General features: G+C 28.3%; 2 protein-coding genes across 2 annotated transcripts; one reads left to right on the top strand and one right to left on the bottom strand.

The window, feature by feature from the left end:
* The first annotated feature begins 1,618 nt into the window (after nt 1-1,618).
* LOC113557727 (trafficking protein particle complex subunit 8) lies at nt 1,619-9,658 on the top strand. The gene is made up of 17 exons (XM_026963287.1): nt 1,619-1,766; nt 1,836-1,997; nt 2,075-2,188; nt 2,265-2,430; nt 2,960-3,359; nt 3,420-3,520; nt 3,586-3,840; nt 3,909-4,188; nt 4,923-5,108; nt 5,166-5,430; nt 5,528-5,682; nt 5,749-5,931; nt 7,421-7,852; nt 7,921-8,253; nt 8,316-8,614; nt 8,713-8,805; nt 9,295-9,658. The coding sequence occupies exons 1-17, from the start codon at nt 1,619-1,621 to the stop codon at nt 9,545-9,547; spliced, it is 3,825 nt and encodes a 1,274-aa protein (XP_026819088.1). The 3' UTR covers nt 9,548-9,658.
* Nucleotides 9,659-9,703: 45 nt separating this feature from the next.
* LOC113557736 (tyrosine-protein kinase receptor torso-like) lies at nt 9,704-22,827 on the bottom strand. The gene is made up of 8 exons (XM_026963293.1): nt 22,690-22,827; nt 18,671-18,707; nt 17,930-18,078; nt 17,226-17,454; nt 15,762-16,022; nt 12,828-13,705; nt 11,216-11,437; nt 9,704-10,182 (listed from the first exon to the last, which is right to left on the bottom strand). The coding sequence occupies exons 1-8, from the start codon at nt 22,825-22,827 to the stop codon at nt 9,721-9,723; spliced, it is 2,376 nt and encodes a 791-aa protein (XP_026819094.1). The 3' UTR covers nt 9,704-9,720.
* Between the last annotated feature and the right edge of the window lie 3,297 nt (nt 22,828-26,124).

Here is a 26,124-nt window from a genome sequence, read left to right as displayed (position 1 = left end):
ATTACCGTTAATAATTCTGTAAATTACATTGATTGTTATTGTTTCGTTTTTTAGTATCAATCCTAAGTCTTTTGCCAATTGTATTAATTAGCCTATATTTATCCAAAAAAATTTCTGATATTTTAATTCGTTTAAAAATTTACTTGAAAATGACTTTCTTACATTTCTATTTTAGATATTTTATAAATCATAACCATAACTTATGGTCCATAAACATTTTAAAATTTTTAATATTCAAAATAAAGAAATCTAATTTTGTAAGGGTCAGGAGTTCTATTTTAAAAATAGTGTTCTTCTACTAAAACCAACAAAATTAAAATTCTTCAAAACAAATTCTTGAGAATATGTCTAGTCTAAAAGCCCCTTAGTTTATGAAGAATAGACAAATTCATGATACAGGAATCCTTTTAATTCGAGACTGGATAAAAATCTAATTCAAACATTTTCTCTCAAATCTAAACACATCCAATGGCTTACGATTCTACAATCTGGGTAACAAAACAAAAAATCATTGTTTAAAACGACGTCTACCGCAAGATCTCTTTCTTTCAGAATCAAGCGAAGATGAAGATCAATAACTTACTGTAATTAAAAATTGTAATTTGTAGGTAATCAAACTTGTAATAGCATGTAATATGCTGAAATATTTTAATTTTAATAAATAATAAAAAAAAAATAGTGGAAAAAGTTGTTTTCAAGTAAACTTTTAGACAAATTCAATTATCTTTTCGGGAGTTCAACTGATGGTTTAGATAGTCGGTACAATTGACATAAGGCAGATAATTTTGGTAGAATACGCAGACAGGATCGAATCAGATTTTAAAATGTACAGGGGATTGTCCTACATTAATTTAGTGAGTGCCAACTACCACGTATCAATACAGAATGACGAAAACCATGACAAATTTAACATCGTGTACTGTACTACTGTGCACGCTGCACAGTCATAAATTGTAAGTTAATAATCGAAAAGGTAGACAGTGGTGATTTTTGAAATTGAAAATAATAATTATTATAGTATGCACGGTATATATTTGTAATATAAGTAATAAGTTTATAGATCAGAGCTGCAGCTTAATTAATCATCTATTGACATTAATAATAATAATAATAAATAAATAAATAAATAAATATATTATAACAATAATAGTAAGATGATAATGTGTGGTTGCCACTGATCGGAACCATGGTTGTAGATAATATACGATTGAGTATCATATGTTTTACGAATTCTACTACGGTATCTGAAAACCATGATTAGGATATTATCCATAACTGCATATGACGTCACACCGTGGATCTATATCACAATAATATTGAATAATGTCAGTAGCTAAGCTTAATATTATCCTTATCCATTAGCTTTAGCCGTCACCGGATCGTTTCTCATCGCGATCTCCGATATGGCATTGTGTTAACTGTTTCGGCTTACCGAACTGCCGATGCAGTCGAAATCCTCTACTCTTGAGTAGTTGAGTCGACTGAATCGTTACTGAAGTTTAACACTGTGAAGCCCGGGTGGTGGCAACATCAGTGACCGGTTATAGTTCTATCATATTTTATGTGGACACATTTGGTGTGTCTCAACTTTTGATTTACGTCGGCCAATCCTGTAAAAATGGCTTGCGACGATGACGACGATTTTGTTCGTGGCATATTTTGCCCACACGTAGCAGTCTTGTGTTCGGACAAGGCTCAAGAAATGTGTCGCAAAAACAATCTGAGCTTTAGTGATCTGCTCAATCCATTTGCTCGGCTAACAGACGGTAAGTACACCCATGAAATACCCACACATACTTCCACTACAGTACCTACTTAAAATATCGTACTTATAGTTAATTTCAAAGACACCAATGGTAGTACAATAAACGTCCCAAATCTTCAAATAAAGTTTTCAAACATGAACAGTCAACCCTTGTCGGTCACCAAAGAAAGAAGTCGCTTACACGATTCTGTTAATGTAACAACTGAACCAAGTAACATTGCTGTTAAAATTGGTAATGACTGATGCATTAAATATTATTTTAATTTAAATATCTGTAATTTGCTACTTATTTAAAAACTTATTTGACAGGTGGACGGGAAATCACAATACCTGAAAATACGCCATGGTTTACTAAGTGGAGAAGGACATTTTTACAAATTCAAAATGTCTCAGACCATGAATATACTAAACATTTCTTAGGATGTATCCTTTACAGAATTTAGTTAATATTAATTCTATACATTTTTGACCAAATAATTTCTTAACTTATATAAATCAGGTGTTATAGTAATAAGCTCTTCTGATGAAGAACAAGTATCAATATTGACACAGCAAGTTCAACAATCAATTTTACCAAATCAAAATCAATCACCAAAATGGTTTCACACCACTATATTAAGATATTATGTTGTTTTACATGAAAGTCTTAATCCTGATTTGACCATGTAAGTTATTATACATAAGAATCAGCACAGATACAGAAAAAAAATGGGGGCGGGTTTCATAAAAATATGTATATAATTAATAAATAAATATTTTTATTGTAAATTTTTAAATTAAAAATTAAATTGTATGTACATTTATTTTGTAATATATTATTTGCAAATGTATGCATAGTATATAAATTAAATTTATATAGCTATGAAAAAAAAAAATTGCATGGTGTGGCTGGGTTCTCATACCCTCTGCTGTATAATCAGCAGATCGCTGTATAGTTTATACTATATAATAATAATAGTTAAAAACCTTTTGTTTTTGCACATTTTTTGTCGATATTCAAAGATAATTTTTTTTTTTTAAGGCAGTGAAATAAATTTCTAAGTTTTGCTTTGCATATTTACATGTATTTATCATACATGTTTAGTGATATTTATATTCTGAACTGGTAATATCAGTAACTTTAAAGAAATTTCATTTTATGTAATTTATTGACACTTTTGAAAATAAGATTAATATTTATCATTTTTATTTCAGAGCTAATAAAATTATTGAAACATTACAGTCAGCATATGGTCACAGTAGTTGCCATCTTCTTAGATTAAACTCGTGTAAATATCCTAAAACTGAGTTAACTGAAGGAATATGGGATTACTTGAATAATTCATTTAATTTAAATGATAGTATAGAGTCTCAAGATCAGAGTGGAGAATTTGAAAACAGTTTGAATTCTGTAGATAATTCTTTAATACATCCATTAAGTCCACAAGAATATAACAAAAGTTTGAATGGTGAATCAAAAACGCACATTCAAAAAATATATGGTGCTTATTTAGATGAAAATGATCATAACAATATACGAGATTTGACTAAACATTTTGTTTCAAGATCACTAATACCTTACATTGAATCTCAAATACAATCTTTAAATGAATCGGTATATACAAATATTTTTGATCCAATATGATAATTATTATATTTATTTTTATTTGTATAGGTAACAAACAAAAAAGGTGTTAGTCGATCACTTTTGAGTGCTACCAAACGATGGTTTAGCACAAATAAACCTACTGCAGCAGCTGTACCAGCTACAGTTATGTCAGTAAAAAAAAACTTGACATATTTTACCATAATAATATTTTAATGTGTTATTATTTATTTAGCTACACTAATGATTCACCAGAACTTCAAACACGACGTTTAGCAGATTTATATATGATTTTGGGTGCCTGGTCTCTCGCTTTTCCACTATACCAGGCTGCCAAAAGAGATTTTAGTGCAGATAACGCTTGGATGTTGTATAGTGGTGCCATTGAAATGGCTGCCATTTGTGCTTTGATGTGCCCTAGTGTATGTGACAATCGGAAAGCCATAGAATATGCCAATGAGAGTGTATTAACATATTTGAACACTTGCAGGTCTAAAGTATAATAAAAAGTTTTGTTTATGTACTTTTAATAATTAATTTGTTGTTTATACAAAACAGGGTTCCACAATTTGCAACAAGAGCTACAATACTATTTTGTGAATTACTAGTCAGACGGGAAATGTATGGAGAGGCTGCCAAAATGTTTATTCAGATGACAAATGAAGACTCAGATTTACGCAGTGCTCTACTTTTAGAACAGGCAGCATATGCTTTTCTGAAATCACAAAAACCTCCAATGTTGAGAAAGTATGCTTTTCATATGGTTCTGGCTGGACACCGATATTCTAAAGCAGCACAAAGAAAACAGTCACTAAGCTGTTACCAACAAGCTTATCAGGTAGATTTTAATTATAAATTAATATAATTATTTCATAATTAGATTTTAGGTAAATGTTATCTTCATTGATTAATCATTGCACACAAAAAGATTCTGAGCGGAGGCATGGTGCCTGTCTATATTTTTCTTTACAACTGATAAAGTAGGTTGAAGCTATTTTCATCAAAATATGTTGCATAAGTTATATACAAGTCAAAACTGATGTATAGAGAATAGTGTAAATAAGATCATGGAATAAATAAACGAAAATTTGTCTAAATATTATAATGTCATGTATGAAAAATATTAAATAATATCATATTGTGTCATTGCAAAAAGATTCAAGTCTTTACATTTAATATTTTTTGAATTACAAAAATGAGGCGTTAACAAAAAATTAATAGTTTCATTGTAATACTGAGTAAATATTAGCATTTTTGAACAATGTTAAATAATGCCATTTAGTGTCATACACCGTGAATATGTAAAGAAAAGCATGTGAATATTTGACCCTTTAAAGTACCTTCAGATCTAATTTGTTACCAATAACCCTCAAAGTTGAAGATTGAAGCATTTTTATAATTCTAATAGGAGATTAAAGTTAATGCTTACACAAACAAAAATGCATCTTTGTAAAACTATTTCATTAAACAGCTTAAAATCTAATATATATATATATATATATATATATATAATTTTAATTTTAATCGTTTATTTTTTCTGTGAAGTACTAATTATTGTTATATATTGTATAGGTCTTTGAAGATACACATTGGATATTAGCCGAAGACCATATACAAACAGCTATTGGTAGACAAGCCACGTTTTTAAAACATATGAAACAAGCTTCTGAAGCATATTCCAAATTACTGGCAAGAGCTTCAAGTCAACCACCAGAACAACAGTCCACTATTCTTAGAGATTATTTGAACATCAAATTGGTATAATAATTGGTATTTTCCACTTATACATTATCTCAAATGGATTAACCTTTATAGGAATATGCAGCAGAGAAAAATGACTCGTCGGTCATTGATTTAGCCCTACCTCTCATTGATCAGAAAAAAATCAAAATATTGTTGAATGCTGACAGTATAATAACTAAAGAACATAGTTTTGATGAAGACTTGTTGGACACTAGGTGGCATAAAATGGAAGAAGATTTAATTACAGAAGCTCGTGGAATACCACCATTAATATTTAAGCCAACTTTTGCTTTCTATGGTAGCAATGATATGATAAGACAAATATTATACGTGGATGGTAAGATAATTTTTCTTTTTTATTGAGTTAAAGATGGTAATTTGATAAATTGGATTTAACTTATATTATAATGTACAATGTGTATTTGTATCAACAGAATTAGTGCAAGTACAAATGACATTATCAAATCCATTAAACATATCCTTATGCATTGAAAACTTATTATTGACATATTCTTTTGATAAAGAGTTAAATTTGGTAGAACCTCAAGTGCTAGATGAACTACTTTTAGCACCTTCCAGCACAACACAAGTAGCTTACACTTACAAATAATAAGTGTTAAATGACATTCTTAAACATTTTCTTATGTATTATCAGGTTATTCTTGGACTGAAAACTAAAAGTACTGGAATTCTAACTATAACTGGTGTCCAGTTTAGCTTATTGATTCCATCAATTATGAGTGATGACATAGTCAAGAGAGTAATAAATGGTTGGCAACGTTTTGAGATGTTGAGTCCTATACAGTTCAATGTTCAACCACAAACTTCTTTAATGAAGGTAGATTATAAATAAACTGTTCATTATAAATTAGTTATAACCAAGGCTTGGAACTTGTGTTCTATAAAATTTTAAAAATCTAAAATATGTGTTTATTTTTGATTATTCATATTGAAATAGTCAATAAATGTATAAAAATACACATTTTACTAGGAACATATTTCAAAAATGAGAAATAATAAATTAAATATTATTGTTTTATGGGCATGGCTAATACACAAATATAAAAAGTGATGCCCCAAAAACAGTTGATTTATAATTATTAAAAAGGGGAAGAAGAGGAGCAAAGTTAAGAATTATAATAATGACAAATTTTTAGTAAATGTATGTGTACAATTCAGAATAATTCTTCAATTATATTCAAAAATGTTAAATTGTTAAATTTTCCAATTTTTTGTTTAAATATTAACTTTCAAGCCATGATAATTATTTATTCATTATCAATTTTAATAATTAGAAACTATGAATTAAATATTAATAATTATGATAATAATATAATATATAATTTAAAATTTTCAAACAATTTTAGTAAAAATGTTTTTGAGTGCCTGACCTGAAACTCTGTTAATATCTATGATTATACATTTTTGAAGCATAAATATGTGCATATTTTAATTACGCAAATCAAATCAAGACCCAGTTATTACTTTAAACCTTTTATAATTAAGTTAAGCAAGTAGATAATTCTTCTTTTGTTTTCAAAGTTTGAAATAATAAACAGATCCAGATTTTTTATTATTCTAGGTACTAAGTCATAAATATCAGTATTAATGAATAATTTAGTTATTTACATTGTGGTTATCTGTTCTCAATTTTTTTTTCTAAGTTTATAAATAAAATAAAATTACACACAAAATAAGCCACTATGTTGTGATCTTAAAATAATAAAAAAAAACAATTGTGGGGTAAATATTTATTCTATGCATGTAAATGTGATTAAACAGTGTATGTTTAGATGGTTAAGTATCCTACTTAATATGTAATATTTTGTTTAGTTTTATAAATAAGACAAATGTTGTTTAAAATCATTCACATTCAAACATTGTTCTTTATCAAGGGTGGCCAACACACAACTTACCTTGGATAATTTTATGGCCCAGGATATTTATCAAACTTTTACAAAATATGTTTGTTTTAATTTGTTTGTGTTGGGTCCAAATCTAATATAGGAATATGTAAGGCATATGCATATATATATATATATATATATGCAGCCCATGGGATTATAATTCATTTCCAAAGAATGATTGCAAGATCATTTGAGTTGTTTATCCCTGTACTACTCTAATATAATTGTATGGCTACCATAAAGTTAAATAAATATGTCTATTAATCTTTCAGTATTTATTAAATTATTGATTAAATACAATCAATGTTATAAATCCAAATTATTAATCAATGTTTAAAACAAAACTGTTATAAGTATATTATATAGTGTTAAAATTTAATTTAATTTAATAGTGTATATAGGTATATATTTTTTTTTTAGGTTGATTTTATTGGAAATCAAATTAACACGTTAATTGGTGAAATTAATATAATTCGATTAACATTAGAAAATACTGGTGTAGTACCATTGCACAAAATTTATGTATCAACTTCAATTGAAGATTCATTTTTCTCAGAATCAAATCAGTCTTGCAAAAACAAAAAAATTCGAAGCTTATCAATTCAAATTCCTCCAAATTCAAAAAAATCTGTTGAATTCTGCTTCAATAGTCCAGACACAGAAAAATTTAGTCTCGACTTGTTATTTTATTATGAATCTCAAATCGAAACTAAAAAGCAAGAGTACAAATTATGCAGGGCCAGCTGGTTTATGACGGCAAAACCTTGTGTTAGGTTATCTGCTTCAGCATTACTTGCAAACCAAAACAGTGAAACGCTTAATCTAAAAACAATTGTTCATAATTTGTATAAGGTATTTTTTTTTAATTATTTTTTTTGTCTTTCAATTGAATTTAGGTTTTTATTTCACCATAATTTCAGGGAAATGAAGTGGAACAGGTAAAACTAAAACAAGTATTTTTGTACAGTCCAGAATGGACACTATCTAAAAAAATATATCCTCAAGGAAGTATAAAGGATTTGGATCAACAACAGTCATGTCATTTATTCTTACAAGCTTGTCGAACAAATAAAAGTGGTATCTCTAAAATTAATTTTGATAATGAACAATTTCCGCACAATGATATGTGTGAAAAATTTGTCTCAATAACAAAATCATTATCAAAAGAAATCAAAATGCCGAAGTTTGATAGACATAAAGTTCAGACAGAGGTGTTGAAATGTATTGATCTCGTATTAGCCATTTTATGGCAGGTAATGTGATATTTTTATTTTTATTATGTTTCATTTTTTTTTATCAATTATTCTATTCTCAGGTAATAATCAAAGATCATTCAAATCAATTGAGAATTATATGTGGCATTCACAGGGTTTCTTTGACAAAATTAAATTTAAGTGTTGCATGGCCTGAATTTGGATGTTTAGATGCATCAAAAAATATTGCCAAGCCAATAGGGAGATTAAAAATATTTGGACCTGATCGGAATATACATCCATATGATGGGACACCTCTACCTAATGATGTAACAGGATTGTTAGAGTCACCCATGAATCGGTTGCTCAATATTGCTTTTTCACATCCTAGTACTGTTTTACATTCCTTTATTGATAAAAAGTAAGTTTTTTGTATTTAATTTTTTTTATTACTTATAACTTTTAAGTAATAATGTTAAGTCATAACAATTTATTAAAATTATCTTTTTATTACTTTAGAATGTGTATTGTACCTGTACTTATAATACTTAAGAATTGTGTTGAACATTCAATTGAAGTTAAAATTGATACTAATACAGCTAGTTATTCAAAGTAAGTAAAATATTTGTTATTTTTTCTTATATATTTATCAATTTTTCAAATAAAATAAAAAATCGAATTGGTCAGGTTAATTCACAAAAATATCTCTTGACTTGTTGATTTATTATAACTTTAGTATCATAAAATTTAAACAAAAATATAAATTATAGATTTTGTTTTTGAAAAATTAGTGATGTGATGGTATTTCTTTTTTAATGATTACAAGTATTAAAATTGATGCATAATTTAATTTATCTATTAAATATTTAAATGTGCTTCTTAAAAAATGATAATACAATTTTAATGTGAAATTTACATTTACAAGTTGTATAATAAATAATCATAATGTTAAACAATGTTCATCAAGATAGACAGCAGTTTGGGGTATGATAATGAAGAAAAAATATAGGTTCCTATATTTATTGTTGACATTTTAATATTGTTGTTTTTATCATTTTAATGGAATTATTCATATTTAATTCATTTTTTCTTTGTTTTCAGGTCAGATATCGATGAAGAACATTTCTGTTGGATCGGAGTTATTAACCCAAAGCCGTTTTTATTGCCAGTATCAGCGACTCACTCTATTTGTTTATATGCTGCAGTTGCTTCTCAAGGTTGTTTTAAAATGACATCAAAACTTGATATACTGGCACGACCATATCCACCCGCTCAACACGCATTCCTATCCCAAATTGTTTCGTCTTCTTCTCTATTAGTAATTAAAGACCCTAAATCTGAGGTAGCGAGTTAATTGTTACTACTTCACTTAGGTCTTAATCTATATGTTATATTTTTAAAAAAAAGTTATAATAAAAAAAAAATCATATATTATATTATATAATAATAAAAAAAAAATCATATATTATATTATATAATAATAAAAAAAAAAAATTAAAAGTTGGTAAAAAATGTGTGATTATGACTTTATGAGCATTGGTTTTCTATTATACCGTCGATTTTGTCTTTGATCGCACCGAATTTCGGCCGGTTGGCAGGGTTGGAATGCCAGCACGCTATCATAACTTCGTACAAACTGTAACAGCATAAAGTGGGCCTAGGCATACGGTATCCCCTACGCAATACTTCGTATATCCTGGACGAACTGATCGTCGGGTATGGAGACCCTCCCAACATCATGATTTCCCAGAGAAGTACGCCAAAAGACCACACGTCACTCTGGGTGGTGTACAGCTGATACTTGAGTGACTCCAGGGCCATCCACTTTACTGGTAATGGGTCGCCACGGTTTGACTTCTGGTAAAGGTTCTGTTCGTATACGTCCCGACTAAGGCCGAAATCGCAAATTTTTATTGTGCGGTGGTCGCTGAGTAATACGTTCCGAGCGGCCAAGTCCCTGTGTACTACTCGGTTACTTTCCAAAAACATCTAGAAATCGCATTAAAATATTATTCCGTGAGATATTATTATTTATAATCTATTTAGATTGAACGTTAGCCGTTATATGCTAGTATTGTGGGATTAATCACGATACTCGCGTTTCGCAGTTTCGTGACCTTAGCATCTCAATATCACCATTCACCATCATGTACTACGTATATTTTGTTGCTGGGTTTACAATGTTACCGTTTATATTGTACTGAACTCAATAACCACTAATAATTAATATTTAATAAAGTAGCATATCGATGGGTTTATGAACGACGTTTTTTATCTAGCCGTCTAGGTTCTGTTTAAAAATTTCACAGGTGTTGGTTATATCGAAAATTGTATGAACTCTGTATATCAAATATATACCTACTACCTACCTAGTATGAAGTGATGATAACAATTTTGAAATGAAGTTGAGGAATTAGAAATTAAGTGGCTAGTTAGGACAGTTCAGTATGTAAAATTTGGTGGTTGGGTAGTTGGAAAAATTTAAAATAGACTTTATCTATACACAATGAATCAGTATTAATAAACTAGATATCTACTAAACTATAGTCTATGTATGGTGTAAACTGTATCTATATACACGCGCAGGAGACAGAGAAAAAGAGAGACTGTGATGGTTATTAAATAAAGACATTTTATTATTACAGTTTCTGTCGTTTCTCATCTCGCACCTAATATTGTTACATGGGCGCAAGTAGTGAAAAGTTACCTCCCTCCATCCCTCCAGAAGAGAAACCTGAAGATTTTACCGGCTTAAGACTTTCTTTAGGGATCTTTAGGTTTTATATTGCCAAATAAAAAGCCTCATAAGAGTTTGATATAGACCTGAGCTTTAACCACCTCAAATTACGAACACTACGCCTATGCTCGAACAATAATATTGTAGATAGTATATTAAATGCCTGTCCATGGACTCGTGTACGAGTAAAGTGTGCTGTAAAAATCACGTTGTTTTAGTAGGTATCGAAACGACACAAATAATAATAAATAGGTACATGTATTACAATAGAAGCTGATTCCTTACCATGCCGTTGGCCGCTTGGCTGGCGAAACGTAACAAGTCGTCGACCGTGAGGAATACGTTTTCATCACCGTGATACAAGTAACAGTTGTTGAAGACCATCGGCGGCGGACCTGACACGTCCTGCAGTGATTCGACTCCCTTGCTGTTCGACACAGCCGTCAGCTCTGACGGATCCGTCCGACCAACGTAAAAGTCGTTGGCGTACCACGATTTGATGCTGACCTACCCAAAATATTTATCATAATAATAATGCATAAAAATGTTGGTAATGCGGTACCGTTCCACTGAACAGTGTGAGTGGGGCGGTGGATCATTATAATGAACAAACTAATTTCGTATTCATTTACGAAAAACGATTTAGAGAGGAACTATTTATCAGCCTAAGATATTTTACATAGAAATTGTTATAGGCTATTTGTAATTTATTATATGTATATTGTATACTAATCAGCAACTACCTGTATAAACGTAATGTAGGTTGATTGAACTTTTGCGGAAAACATTGCATTTATTAAATTTTTAATAATTAATTATTATATTAGTATTACAATATTATATATGTTTATATTATTGTTAATTTTCGTAGAACGTAAAAAAAGTTCACGGTATAAATATTAGAATATATTAGAAAATGCCATTATGATTAAAATAAAATTACATAGGCTCTTAAAAGTTTTAAATTCCCATTTGAATTTCAACATCACAATTAAAATTGTTATTCTTCGTTTAAAAATCTATATTTAAAATATATTTTATCTATTATTTAAAAAAAATGTGCCTATGTATCTTTAAAAACAACTTGTAAGGAACGCTATATTACATTTTTTTAATCTTATAGGTAGGTAAATATTATTTCATTTTGAAATTCGTTAAAATTCTAATCTTAATAAAAAGCTCAAATACACATTTTTGTCTAATATCCGTAATGAAATCGAAAATTTCAAGTATCAATAAATAGGTCAAGCAGATTTAAATTATTTTGAAATTATTACACCATGTATAAAAAATGTTTATTTTTTTTAACATTTTTATCGACACTTGTCCCCTAGTATCTATTTTATTGGTGAATAATATTAGAAATATATATAAAGAAAAAAGAAATTAAAATAGAAACAACCAACTATTTTTATTCAATAAACTTCTAATCATATAGATAGTTATAAAAGAATAGATCGGTAAATGTGACAAAAATACCAAACTGTACGTATCTCTAGAATCGGTTATGTGGAATTATGCGCATTGAAAAATCAACCATAATTAAATAAATAATAGAAAAATATAAATATTATAAAATATCAATGAACTCATCTCAACGTTTAAAAAACGGTCGTAGGTCAAAATAATTTTATAAACAATAATAATCAAATATTTTTGTCAGTCAAATCAGTTCAAATTCTGTTTTTGGCTCCTAATTCTAAACAACCCAGGATGCACTCGGGGAAACTCCCATTATACCGGGCGTCCGCGGCTGTGTACGTATACCATATGACACCTATCCATCCTGAATCCTAACGATGACAGCAATGTCATTCGCTGGCGGACGACGTGCGTTTGTGCGCGAGAGGTCAGCGCCGATCCGCGCGTTTACGATGCGCGTCGTGCATAATCTCACCTTTCTCAGGTAAGTCTGCAAATCGCCCAGCGGACAGTATTCGACGACCAGCATGCACCGCTTGTTGGCATCCAGACAACATCCGATCATGGACACGATGTTTGGATGCTTGCCGACCTTCTGCATGAGCAGTATCTCGCGCAGGAACTCGTCCAGGTCCCGGCCGCTGGGTCGGTCCCGCAGCGACTTGACGGCCACTGAGCACACCCGGCCGTCGGCCATCTTCAGCGCGCCCTTCTTGACCACGCCAAAGTGGCCGTGTCCCAGGAACACGTCGGACACGGTGACCACGTCGTCGTCCAGCAGCACGTCCACGTCGTCCAGCACCTTGAGCACGGCCAAGTCGTAACCTTCCGCCGACGCGCCGCCCTTATCGGCGCCCGTGTCCGATCCGGCCGCCGCGCGCCGGTGCAACACCTGGCCGACGGCCAGCGCCGCGCACAACGCCAACGAGGCGAACAGCGTCACGGTCATCCACGGCGGATAGTGCGATTGGTGTAGCTCGGTGGCCGCGTTGTCGGCGCGCGGCTTCCGTTCCACGATCGTCTCGCTGCTGTTGCCGAATTGCGAAAACGCTTGCACGCTAGCGAAGTACCGGTCGCTCAGCGACACGTTCTCGAACGACGTCACGTACACCTCGGCGCCCGACGACGACCCGTTCTTCGCCTCATCCTCGTTGCTCTGCTGCTCGAGTGCTGCCACGTAGTCCTTGCCCGACACTTTCTTCGCCTCCTTGTCCAACTTCACCACGAAGTAGTCCACTCCCCGGCCGTCCGTGTTCGGGCTCTTCCAGTGCACTCGCACGTCGTATCTGCCCTCGTAAACGCTGCCCGCCGATAGCGCCTCTGACAGCTTTATGTCGTACGGTTTCCCCGGGGCTATATATATAGGTACGATAACGATATTATACCTAATATTATGCGTAGTGTGTACGCGCGAACGGTCTTTATCAGTATCGATGCATAACTGTAATATGTGTAATATCTAATGAAATAGTTACCTATCTATATAATAATCAGGGCTCGGGACTTAAAGCATTTGCTTATTTTTATGGATTGACTTATAATATAACAATGTCATGGAAGTGTATGTCATGTTACAACACGTTAAATTATGAAATTTGAAAGTGCTTTTTTTTGCTTTTTTCATCGAGTTTTTAAAAAGGTGCTTATTTCCAATTTTTCTGATTATTTTTGCTTTTTTGAATTGTTTTTCTACTTTTTATGGTTTTTTTTCAGAAAATCCCTCGGAACATCTACAAACAATAAGGCAGAATGTCTCGAAAGCATAGGCGGAAATCCATTGAAAAAGTTGGGGAACTACGATTTTTCTTATAAACCAAAGTCGTTAAAAATGTATTAAATATGTATGTATAATTGATTTTATTTTAATTTTCATTTAGTGAGATAAATCACTGAAACCTGAGCGTGGATTTTGTTGTTTGGGGTCTTGTTAGATTCACATTGATTCACAAAGATTTTCAGGACTTTAAATTTTATAATTAATTCACTAATTTTTTTTATCGAAAACGAGTTTTTTATGTTTTTCAGCTTCATAGCTTTGCAATGAGTTAACGATTGAAGATAAAGTTCTGAAAATCTTCACAGCACTTCTCCTAGACTATGTGAATCTAACAACACCCTAAATAACAAAACCCGTTCTCCAGTTTCGCTAATCTACCACTCTAAATAAAAATTTAGCAAAAAATAACTATTTTTTTAACTGTGAACAATTATTATACATTGTATTTCCAAATTAATATAATTTTATATATTTTGTTTTATTCGACAGACGATAAAACAAATCACTATAGGACAGTGTTCCAACTTATAATTTTAATTTTCGTATAAAATATAATACAAATAAATTTATAATATAAAAATTATTATGTGTTATATTTCTTGTTTTTTAAGAATATAATATATGATAATGAAATTACAAAATTTTTATGTTTACAAAAATGTTTGAGAGGTTTAATCCCCCCCCCCGATCACCACCAATGCTTGAAAGTATAGTTTTTATCTTTTTAGTAGAAAACTTTTCCTAATCATTTTGTTTTAATATTTTTTGTAATCTTTAATTATATTATTTTTAGCACAGTTACAAATTATGTCTAGTACCTACTTTAATATTTTATCACGTAAAAAAATATAGTTTTTTTTTTTTATTAAATATTTTGCTTGAATTTAAATTTTTTAAATGCTTATTTGAGTGCTTATAATGATGTTTTTAAGCGCTTATTTTAATGATTTTAAGTGCTATAAGTCCCGAGCTCTGATAATAATATAAGTGATATGATGTTATAGCAGTTGTCGGCTGCAACCTTTTTGGTTTCAAGGGCCACATTCACGAATATTAAAAAGAGTTTGCGGGCTGGACAAAAATAAACAATTTTATATTCTTAAATTATTTACTATGAAAAAAAAATACTGTCTAGAACTTTAAAATAATAAAAACTATAACAAAAGAAAGTCGTCGCTCTAAAATTTAAAGTTTTGTTAAAGGATAGCAAGATTTTTTTAGTCTCGAACCGAAAGTTTTTTTTTTTTAATTGACTAACTTGCGGCAAGTTTTTATTCTAATCTAGAATAATTATTCAATATATATATATACAGTAATGGTTCGTGAGATGACATCAGACTACGGTGATTATATAACATTGCGGAAATGACAATCCTAATACGTATATAATATATGTATAGCTATGGATCGAGTATATTTTGTTCCAAAATTGAGCTTTGCGTCCCCATTACTGATTAATATAGTGACATATCAATTGCGATACCATATTATGTAATATTATGTGCTGCAATGAAACATATTTTTAGACGGCTAAGTGCATCGTCACGAGAAATCGTCCTGTTTTTTATGTTGTGTAAATCCATAAATTACTATAATTACTTTTCTAATACATAATTGTATCTATATACTTACGGCACAAGTCCAATAAATTCAAGTTGAATTGGTTGATTTCCGGACATGACGGCGTCGTGAATTTGAATTCCACTGGATCACCAGTGATGATCAACGACTTGTTTCTGTAGTACGACTGTACTGCGATCGTGTATTCCCTGTCCGGAATCAAACCGCTTAAGTTTACAGAATTCGGCTCTCTGATGACGTCCACAAAATGAGTTTTCAATCCTTCTTCTATACGGCCCGCGTGGTAAACGATTTTGTAGCGACAGTTCATATCTATAATTTTTCAATAATACCTAACTCGTATATAAACATTTATGCATATTTGTGAAATTTAACCTTCACTGCAAAAATGAATTTTTATATTTTTTTGCTCAAGGGCCGAGTTTGGTAAAACATCCATCATTTGGGTACTTTTATAATTGTTTATAGAACACGAAAGAAAAGAAAACTATGCGAGGTTCAGGAGTTAGGTACCTATTTTATTAACTATTTATACAGGAATATCTGAATGTAGATAACAATAATTGTTTCTCCAGACAATTGTATTTTTATTAATATAATATATGTTACCACTTTTTATTGTATATCAAAGAGACAATATTTATATGACATTATATTAGAAATTATACTTGTAGATGACATTTTTCGACTATAACCTAATAACCTGTTGTCTGTATGTTTTAGATTATAATATATAGCCACATAGGTACCTAAATACCTGTTACTATATTATTTTTTTATGTAATATATAAAACAAAGCTTTATTCTTATGTTCAGAAAAATCTCGGAAACTACCGGACAAATTCGAACGAAGATTTTTTTAATTTGAAGAATATACAGATTATTGAGATTACTTATAAGTATAATTTTATTGTTATAACTTCTATTTCTGGAATATTGAACGGTGAAATAGGAATACACTAGTGACGCTATCTAAAGTGTCACTGGTGAAGTTACTTTGGTAAGGTAATACAAATACAACTAGACAATTTGTAAATGTGTATTCAATTTGTCAGTTAATTTTAAAACATTTCTAAAAAATGTATTACATTTTTTATGGTGAATATAAAACGGAAGAAAAATATGTTAATATTACTTTAAATACGGGACAAATCACGTCCCGTTAAATATGCTCCAATAACATTGTGTGATGGAGAAAAGAGTTTCAGCTAATATAAATCTTCGATTTAATCGCCGGTTGTTCACATTTGAAAATTTAATAAAAAAAAACATAATTAATTAATAATAGCATGTTTTAATATTAACAAATATTTAAAAAAAATTATTTTTGCATATTTTTGTAAATAAAATGCATATTGTACTGCGTAAATCCTAGTCCTACTAATAACTACTATTAAATATTATACTCGCGGACAGTAGCTATTATTAGGTCTCGCAGTAAATTTTTGTACATATAACCTGTATATAGTTTAAATATTAAGCGTGTTTTAAGTATTTATGTAGTGCATAATATACCATTCGATGGCGTCCAGGTGAGTGACGTGTTTAATGCAGAATTGGCCGCCACGGTAAAATTGGAAATGTTAATCGTGTGCACCAAGCCTAAAGTTTGTTTTTTATCCAACGTCTTGCAGATTGGCATATCTATTATATGATATGTAGTGCCGTTGACCAACTTCCGGAATCTAGCAGCGTATTCGGTGTTTGGCTTTAGATTGTTAAGACGAATGTACGACGAATTCACCTAGTAAATGCATAGTATAAATAGTAAATACATAGGCATACGCAGCCATCAGAAACCAAACCAGATATTTTTAAAGTATAGGTACTTGTTCAAAATCTAAAAAGTAGTATAACTTTATATGAACAAGCTTTTTACCAAAATGTTATGTAAATGTATATCGTATATGGTATATTGATATTATACTACACTGTTTAAAAAATATACTTAAAAAAACAAAATTAAACTTTATACAAAAAATTCATCATATTATCATAATATAGGTATATAGTTCATTTATCTTTTCCTTCTATTATTTTTGTACTTTAATGATTTATGATATTTCTTATTTTATATTTTTTTTTTATAACTAATTAACAAATATAAATAGTGATGCATAAATATATGTCCATATTTGCTATGTACCTAACTGCTATACTTAAAAGTAGAATATTGTATTGAATTCAAAAGTTAAAAAACTTAATCATTTTTAAAATACCTCTATAAAATGCATGTCCAGTTTATCATGTGATATCAATTCCACAATTATTTGTGTACCGTCAATTTTATTCTTCGACATCCAAATGTAGGTTAGTGAATCAAATTCACGGCACAAAAACTGCACATTATCTAACATATTTATGTCATCTAAAAATTTAAATATACATTTTAAATTATAGTTAGGTATATAAAATATTAAACATAGTCGGAGCAGCGGCGTATTAAAGTAAACTTCCACCTCCGAAATTAATTCCTATATACGCCACTGAGTTGGAGTGGTTATTTAAAAATAATAAACACTCTTTATTTCAAGAAATATTACACTTTTATGAACTTACTTTCCCTTTTAAAAAATTGAATATATGTAAATATACAATTCTAACATATTATTTTCACAATAATAAACCATAAGATTTTTAATGAAATTGCGTGCTACGTACTATAATATTAAATAAACTTTTTAATGGTAACCTATATTTTTTTTCATGATCTCAATCATAATATAGGTACCTAAGTATGTGTGTTAAAGGTATAGGACATAGGTTTATTATTCATTGTATACTAACGATTAATGAATAGTTGAAAATTATAGTGGAATAAAGAGTAACGCATGGGATAATTTGCATAACTTGTGTTCCGCTGCTTTATTTGTTTGAACTTTCAATGATTAAATCTGCTTAAGTATTATAATTAAGTTCATACATTTTATCAAATTAAATTTATTAATTATTATAAATACCTCTTATTGGCTGTGTATCATTACATGTGATATTTGCCTGAAAAAAAGAAATAAAATACCTTTTGCATTATATTTTTATTTTCCACAATAATCTATATATACCTAGCTGTCATAATATTCATACACATTTTAATTACATGGTATACCGGTGTAAACAATTAAAATCCATCTATTTTATTTTATTTACTTTGCATTTTAATTATTTTGTATAATAGTATTAGGTATTAAGGTATATTACAGAAAATAAAAAATAATACGTGCATTTATAAACTATAGTATAATATACGAGTAAGTAATTAAATACTAAAATAATCTTGGAAAAACGAGTCTTGACCTCAATTTTTTAACCACTTATACTTTTTTTAAACAACAAAAATCTATTTGTTAATTTTTTGTTCTTGCATAATGAACATTTAAAATAAAACTTTAATGTCCACTATAAAAAAAAAAAAAAAAAATGCTGGGTAACGTTGAGCAGAAGTTTGTGCTGTATGACATGCATGTTTTGACATTCCTAATAAATAAATAATATATTGATTTTTTCCGAATGATTTACATTTGTCTGTCACGGAATATCAAAAGTTCATGTTTGAACGATTAAAAATATCGAAATGTTTAGTCTTCATTTATTTTATCGTACTTAATTTTGTATCGATTTGTCATACAGTCATATCTTATATGTTTACTTTAATGAGGTAGATACCTACCTAATGTTTAATTTTATAAATCCCGATAAATAACGATTATATAGTATTAGATTATGTTTCTATACCAATTTAAAAGAGCATAAGTTCATTTGGACAACAATTTGATCAATTCATAACTAAATAATAACTATAAATAAATAATACATCTTTTAATATCGGTTAATCGTTTCAATGGTCTAAGACAAAATACAAAATATTGTAGACTTTAATAGATATTTATTTATTATGCATTGCATATATCTACAATGTGTAGATAAATGTGTCAGTGAAGTAATTCTATTATGAATTTATAAAAATATTGATTGGATAGATATAATATATTAATATGTGATTTATGATGGCTGATGTACGGATAAACAGTTCAGCAAACACACTATTACTAAATCTTGCTTATATAATGTTAAATATTTGGTTTAATTTTTTTATATTACAATAAGCGTATGTCAACAAGGTATATTGTGTAATACAAATATAAATTTTAAATTTATTTATTTGAAATTCAAATTTAGTAAGAGCCAATTCAAAGAAAATTGGATTAACATTATGCTTTTTAGTATAATATATATTATAACTTATAAGCTACGATGAACTATAGAGTACACAGGTATACATGTATTATATAATATATAACTTATAAGTATACATAAAACTATTTGTAAAAAAATGATAATGTAGATATAAACATATTATGTCTTTAAATAAGTGAACAGTTTTCCTACGCCAAGCAGTATAGGCATAGCAATAAAAGCTAAGGCGTATATAAATACGTCAAGGAGCAATATTGTTTTCTATACTTTGAAGTTCGAGGCCAACTGATAGCATGCCAATTTTTCCAATAATAAAATACCTACTCATAAAAGCGTGTAAATAAATATAATAAGTGAACGTATATTTACTCGTATACCAATATATCCATGTATACCTAATATATGCACGGTCTGCTGTATGTACCAAACGAACAGTACTTATCTACACAATATATAAAGATACAGAGTCATACAGTGTATTTGTATTTAGTGTATACACTATAATCTTTATGATGGGATACATATTACATTCAATATTGAGGATTTGATAATTTTTTAATAAATTGAAAACAATTATTAAAATATATCTATAGGTTTTCGTACCTATTAATGTTGTAAAATGAGCAACAATTAATCATAAAAATTATTAATAATATTTATGTTTTATAAAAGTATACTTAATATATTATAACATTGTTTTTAAATCATTACAATAAAAAATATTTTTACAAATAACATGAATGACAAATTGGTAAATTTGTCGTTATTTTCCATAAAAATTATTATAAATTATGAAAAAATAAGTATAAGTTCTCTTTAACTATTACTTATAAGGTATCTCTTTTAATTATCCATCAAAATATTTCTATGTATGTAGTGATATTGAAATATGCACATATAGTTATAGACGTATACTGTTACTGTATATAATATCATTGTATATTTTGTATTTGTACATGCCGTTCTTAAACAATGTTATGACGACAAAAAGCCTTGCAACGTACCTATCGACTTAAAGTATATTATATAATATATACATGCAGAGTACTTAGCTTCATACGAGGGTACGACTAATTTATACTTCAATCATGATCTAATTGTAAGCCCTACACTATCTACTCGCAAATGTAGTAGCGATGTACGCTAAAGTCGAGTTCTCAGCTATTTCATTTGTTGACTAATGTGTCGTGGCTAAAAGTTAAGCTCGACCCAACACTTAATTCTGGAAATTTCCTGGTAGATAATTAATAAATGATACCGAATTACATGTTTCTTTGTTTTAAAGAAATATTTACTACCCTATACTGCATCATGTATTACATTTTATATTTATATACATAGCAGGTGACGATTATAAATTATAATGTGATGCCTCGTGCCTGGTATCTTAGTACCTATATAGCTAATAATTGAATTGGATATCGTGGGTCGTGGAAATCTGACACTTGCGATCCATTTTTTGTAGAAATATAGGTACCTAGGTTGTGTAATAATTGAAGTATAATAAAGAAAAACATCATATTTACAACATTAGTAACAACAGAGCGGTTTAATCGGTATTATACTTAAGGAAGGTGAGTTTTGGTCAGTAAAGTTTTCTTTAAAATTTACAATTTTACCTATAACAGTAAGTGAATTTGACAATTTTATATTTAATTAAACATGTTTATATTCATAAATGTGATTTTTAATTATCAAAATTATTACATACAATTGTGGGAAAAAATATGCCTTCATGAATATGTCAAAAATTAAGATTAAGTTTTATTTTTTATAACTATACGATATTTGTTTGACAAATTTTGTCTGAAAAAAATAATAAATAATAATAATTTAAAATAAAATGTTTTAAGTAATATATTATACCCTAGTCAAATTAAAAATAAATTTATAGTCTTTAATGCAATAAGTTTAATTTCGTTTATAGTTGGTTTTTTATGGAAATAAAGATACACCATAAAAGTTAATATAGATTGGTATAATATTAATTTAAAATTAAGTATAAACATTTTCAAGTTTATTTGTTATTATTATTATAAATTTGAAAGAAAACTGTATCAATTGAAAGGAACTGTAAGTCTTGGCCGAAAAGCGACACTGGTCGGAAAGAGAAGGGTACATTTTGGCCTAAACTTAAGGTTTCTAAACTGATAATATTAATTTATTTTATTCAATTTATAATAGATATTAATAAATATTAATGGAACGAACATTAATTTATGTAGAAGGCATTTGACTAATATTCAGAAAATTTGTCTATATAATTGCTATAATGTTTTGTATTATTTTTAATTTTTAATGAATCTTTTAAGTGCATTTATTAATTATGTAATTAAAATAGTCATTCCGTGTACTTATTATTATCTTGATGGGATAACAGTACTATTATAGACACCATTTATTTTGCATGTTTTAAGATTTTTAAAAAACATAATAATATATTAGGTGGAATATATGAAAATAAGTTTTTTGGTGTATAATTCATATTTTAAGCGTTTTAAGATATCAACACATGGATTCTAATAAAAATAGTTTTAAAAATAATTACATTTATAATAAAATACGTGTACTTACGAGTTATACTATATAGTTCATATAATAAATTAAATAATTGCAATAATGTATTTATAAGCATTTATGTAGTAGTACCTATAAGTATTATTAAATTGGGTGATTACGATATAGGTACTTATTCTTTACTACGGTTATTAGTGTTATTACTTATCTAATACATTGGTCATAAAAATGTCAATTATAAATTATAATTCATAGGATAGGTACTTACAATTTTAATAACACGGTTATTATCGATATATTTTGTGTTCAGATTTTGACAAAATTCATCTTCGTTCCAAAAATGCTGGATTGCAGCAGCCGCAGGTAGGGCTACGCAATATAAGTATAGACACATCAAAGCATACATACCGAATGGAAAAATCTGACATTAAAAATCCTAAACTATGCTGCTGATCTCTCATATTATGTAAATTTAGCGATATTCAAATATCTATGCGAGTGTGTATCTACACAATAATGAAATACGACAATGCACACAAGAATTTATTTAAAATAATGGGTACATAATAAGGGTAATGTTTTTAGATTATGGAAATAAAAAACTCTTGTAGATCGATATATTATAATATGTTATATATAGGTATACTCAAATACAGTATGTACATAATAATTTATTTGATTTTCATAATTTAACAAGTATAGCTATATATGTATAAATATAGTCAACATAATAGGTATATAATATGTATTATGCTTCTTTTCTTTGTCTTATAAGTGCAAACAATTTTTGGGTAAGATTGAATATTATTAAAATTTTATAATATGGGTAGATATTTACATTATACAGTGATTCACCAAGCATGCTCAGCTTTTTTTTTTATATAATAAAATTTTTTAATTTTTTTATGCAATAATATTGAGTACAATAAAATATTACTTATTTTAGTTTATATTTTAACTTATTTAATTATTTTATTATGTTTATGTGTTTACTTATTTAGTTATTTCATATTTCCTTTGAAAATATTGTATTATCAATTTATAAGATATAAAATACCTGCACATTAATATCTGAAAATAACTGATTTAATGCTATAAGTTTAGGTAGCTAGTTATTAGTTGTTAACTCGTTATAATTTAGCTATATTATTATTTATTTTATATAGTTATATAAATTTTTTTATAAGTTTTGTTAAAACTAACTGCATAATTTCATTGCGATGAATTCATGACGAATACAAATATATGTTCAAAATTTTACTTGTTAAGTCTAGATCATTATCTTTAAATTTAACTCATTTACACACTTATTTATTGTAATAACTATATATAATTAAGATTGGACATCATAAATTAAACCCAGAATTAAAAGCTCAAGCTAAAATAGAATTAGTAAAATGTTTTTTTTATTATTATTATTAAAATACACCTATATCACAATATTCAATATTGATTATTATATTATTACAGTCTGTAATACATAAATCATAGAGTAATAATTAATAATCATTATTATTAATAGAACCTATGGTTGAACTACACCTCAACAATTTAATAGAAAAATATATATTACTGCCTATTCGTGCTATAAATAAATAATAAGTAACACAAATTATAACAATTAATAAAATAAAACACACGTAGAGATTAATCAGCAACAAATCCCTATTTTTTATATTTTATTTTGTAAGTTTTCTAACCCTTACTAACATTTTTAATCGGCGACGAATATTTTGTGATAATGTGAGGAAGAACATATTTTTAAGTGTAGTTGAATTATATAGAATGAAATCATTTGTACCAGTTACTTTGAACAAATTACTTCACCGTTTGTTATGGAGGGCTATATTTTTTGATTAACGGAAACATGGTACAGTAATTATAATCATGAAATACTGGTATGATCCACAACAATCAATGTTTCTCAACATTGATTGCTATTATTATTTTAAGTTATACGGAGCCTTGAAAATTAAATATCATATAGTAAATATGTTACAATAAATAATGTGATATATCAAAATTACGTTATTTTTTAGTAAATAACAAGTTACATAACAAACCAGTAATTATCGTGGTTTATTATTTTTTTGGTTTAATCATCAATATCTCTATATGCGATGAAAAATGTTGTTAAAAATTAAAATGTTATCTTAATGGTATAAGAAAGCATTAAAGTCGCAGTAGATAGAACCACGGACTAGATATCTAATATTTACTATAAGTTAGTCTCGTGTCTGTGACTACAACCACTTAGTTATTGGGCACCTTATGGGCTCACAAGGCTATCAAAGATGTCACTATAAGCCTAAGTGTAAAATGAATAAATGCACCTGTCAAGTGTTTGGGAAATTATGCAATTCAAAATTCTATAAGTTCATTATCATGTGAAAATAAATAACTATAACACAAAAATACAAATACAATTAATATAATTGACTAATATTGTTTAGAATTAACGTAAATCTTTAGTAATTAACATAATAAACCTAGCAGAATATTCATTATTATCTATTAATGTTAATTGCTGGTTAATAACGTTAATATAAATTTAACATATTTTACTGTAACATAATATTATATGTATTATGTCATACTGCTATGCTAGTGTAATGATTGAATTAAATATAAGTAATTTATTATCAAGATTTGTATAAGTATAATATAGGCTAAAGTATATGGAAAGGAGCAAAACTTAAAAAAAAGAAAATATTAAAACTAAAAATAGGTAAAACCATAATTTTGTATTCAAAAAACTTAACCAGGTCATAGAGTTAATTTAATATATTAACAGGTAAGTGATATTATGACTATACATAAATACAATTCTCAAAGTCAATGTAAACCATTTAAATAACTTATATACTGTTACAAAGATCATTTTTATAAAATTAATAAATAACAAATATCCCAATAAAAAATATCTAGAAATACTTTGAAAAAACTCAAAATATTGGTTTTATGTATTCATGTCTAGAAAATGCAAGTATAAATATTTTTCTTAATTATTCATTTTTCAAGTAAAACAAAATTAGAAAATTGAAAAGTTTTCTCGTAATTATTTGTTTTTCCTTATTTTGAAAAAAAAATATCTAATTTGTTAGAAAATTCTCTCAGTTGAAGATCAGTAGAGTTTATTTTATTTAAAAAGTGTCATTTAACAATAAACATAAAATTATATATACATATAAAAAAATCCCAAAATATTATGAAATCAATATTTATTGGTACCCTTAGAATCTTTAATATTATTATAATAATTACACTTGTTAATTTATAAAAAGCTGTCAAAGCATTATAATAAATACGAAAAAACAAACAACAGTATTACACAGTTAAACTATGAATATAAACGCTTATTCTACGACAAAATTGAGTAAATTTGTTGGCGTATTAGAAGCTATAGAATTCTTAAAGAAAATCTTCTCATTGAGTATAAACAATTCAAAAATGTTACAATTTACTATGTGAATTCTGAAATAAATTATACAAAAAGTATAATATTGAAGACCTTTTGATAATAATTTTATATAATCCAGCTAGGTCACTACCTATCTAGACAGTTATTAGACAGTCAACAATTCAGTACTAAATTATTTTTTATAATAATTTAGGACTTACTTAAGAATTAAATTTTAACAATTTTAGTTTTAAATGGTCATTGCAAATGTTTGACTAGTGCTATACATTTAAATGAGTTTGT

This window comes from Rhopalosiphum maidis, chromosome 1, assembly GCF_003676215.2.
Source record: "Rhopalosiphum maidis isolate BTI-1 chromosome 1, ASM367621v3, whole genome shotgun sequence".
NCBI classification, from domain to species: domain Eukaryota; kingdom Metazoa; phylum Arthropoda; class Insecta; order Hemiptera; family Aphididae; genus Rhopalosiphum; species Rhopalosiphum maidis.
Note: the sequence above shows the minus strand (reverse complement) of the source record. Positions and strands in the feature narration are given on the sequence as shown.

Coding starts and splice junctions, on each gene's coding strand:
- LOC113557736 (XM_026963293.1), bottom strand. CDS start 22,827: ATGTATGCTTTGATGTGTCTATACTTATATTGCGTAGCCCTACCTGCG. Junction 18,708..22,689: donor ATAACCGTGTTATTAAAATT/GTAAGTACCTAT, acceptor TCTTTTTTTCAG/GCAAATATCACATGTAATGA. Junction 13,706..15,761: donor GAATTTATTGGACTTGTGCC/GTAAGTATATAG, acceptor CTATATATATAG/CCCCGGGGAAACCGTACGAC.
- LOC113557727 (XM_026963287.1), top strand. CDS start 1,619: ATGGCTTGCGACGATGACGACGATTTTGTTCGTGGCATATTTTGCCCA. Junction 3,360..3,419: donor TACAATCTTTAAATGAATCG/GTATATACAAAT, acceptor TTATTTGTATAG/GTAACAAACAAAAAAGGTGT. Junction 7,853..7,920: donor TTGTTCATAATTTGTATAAG/GTATTTTTTTTT, acceptor CCATAATTTCAG/GGAAATGAAGTGGAACAGGT.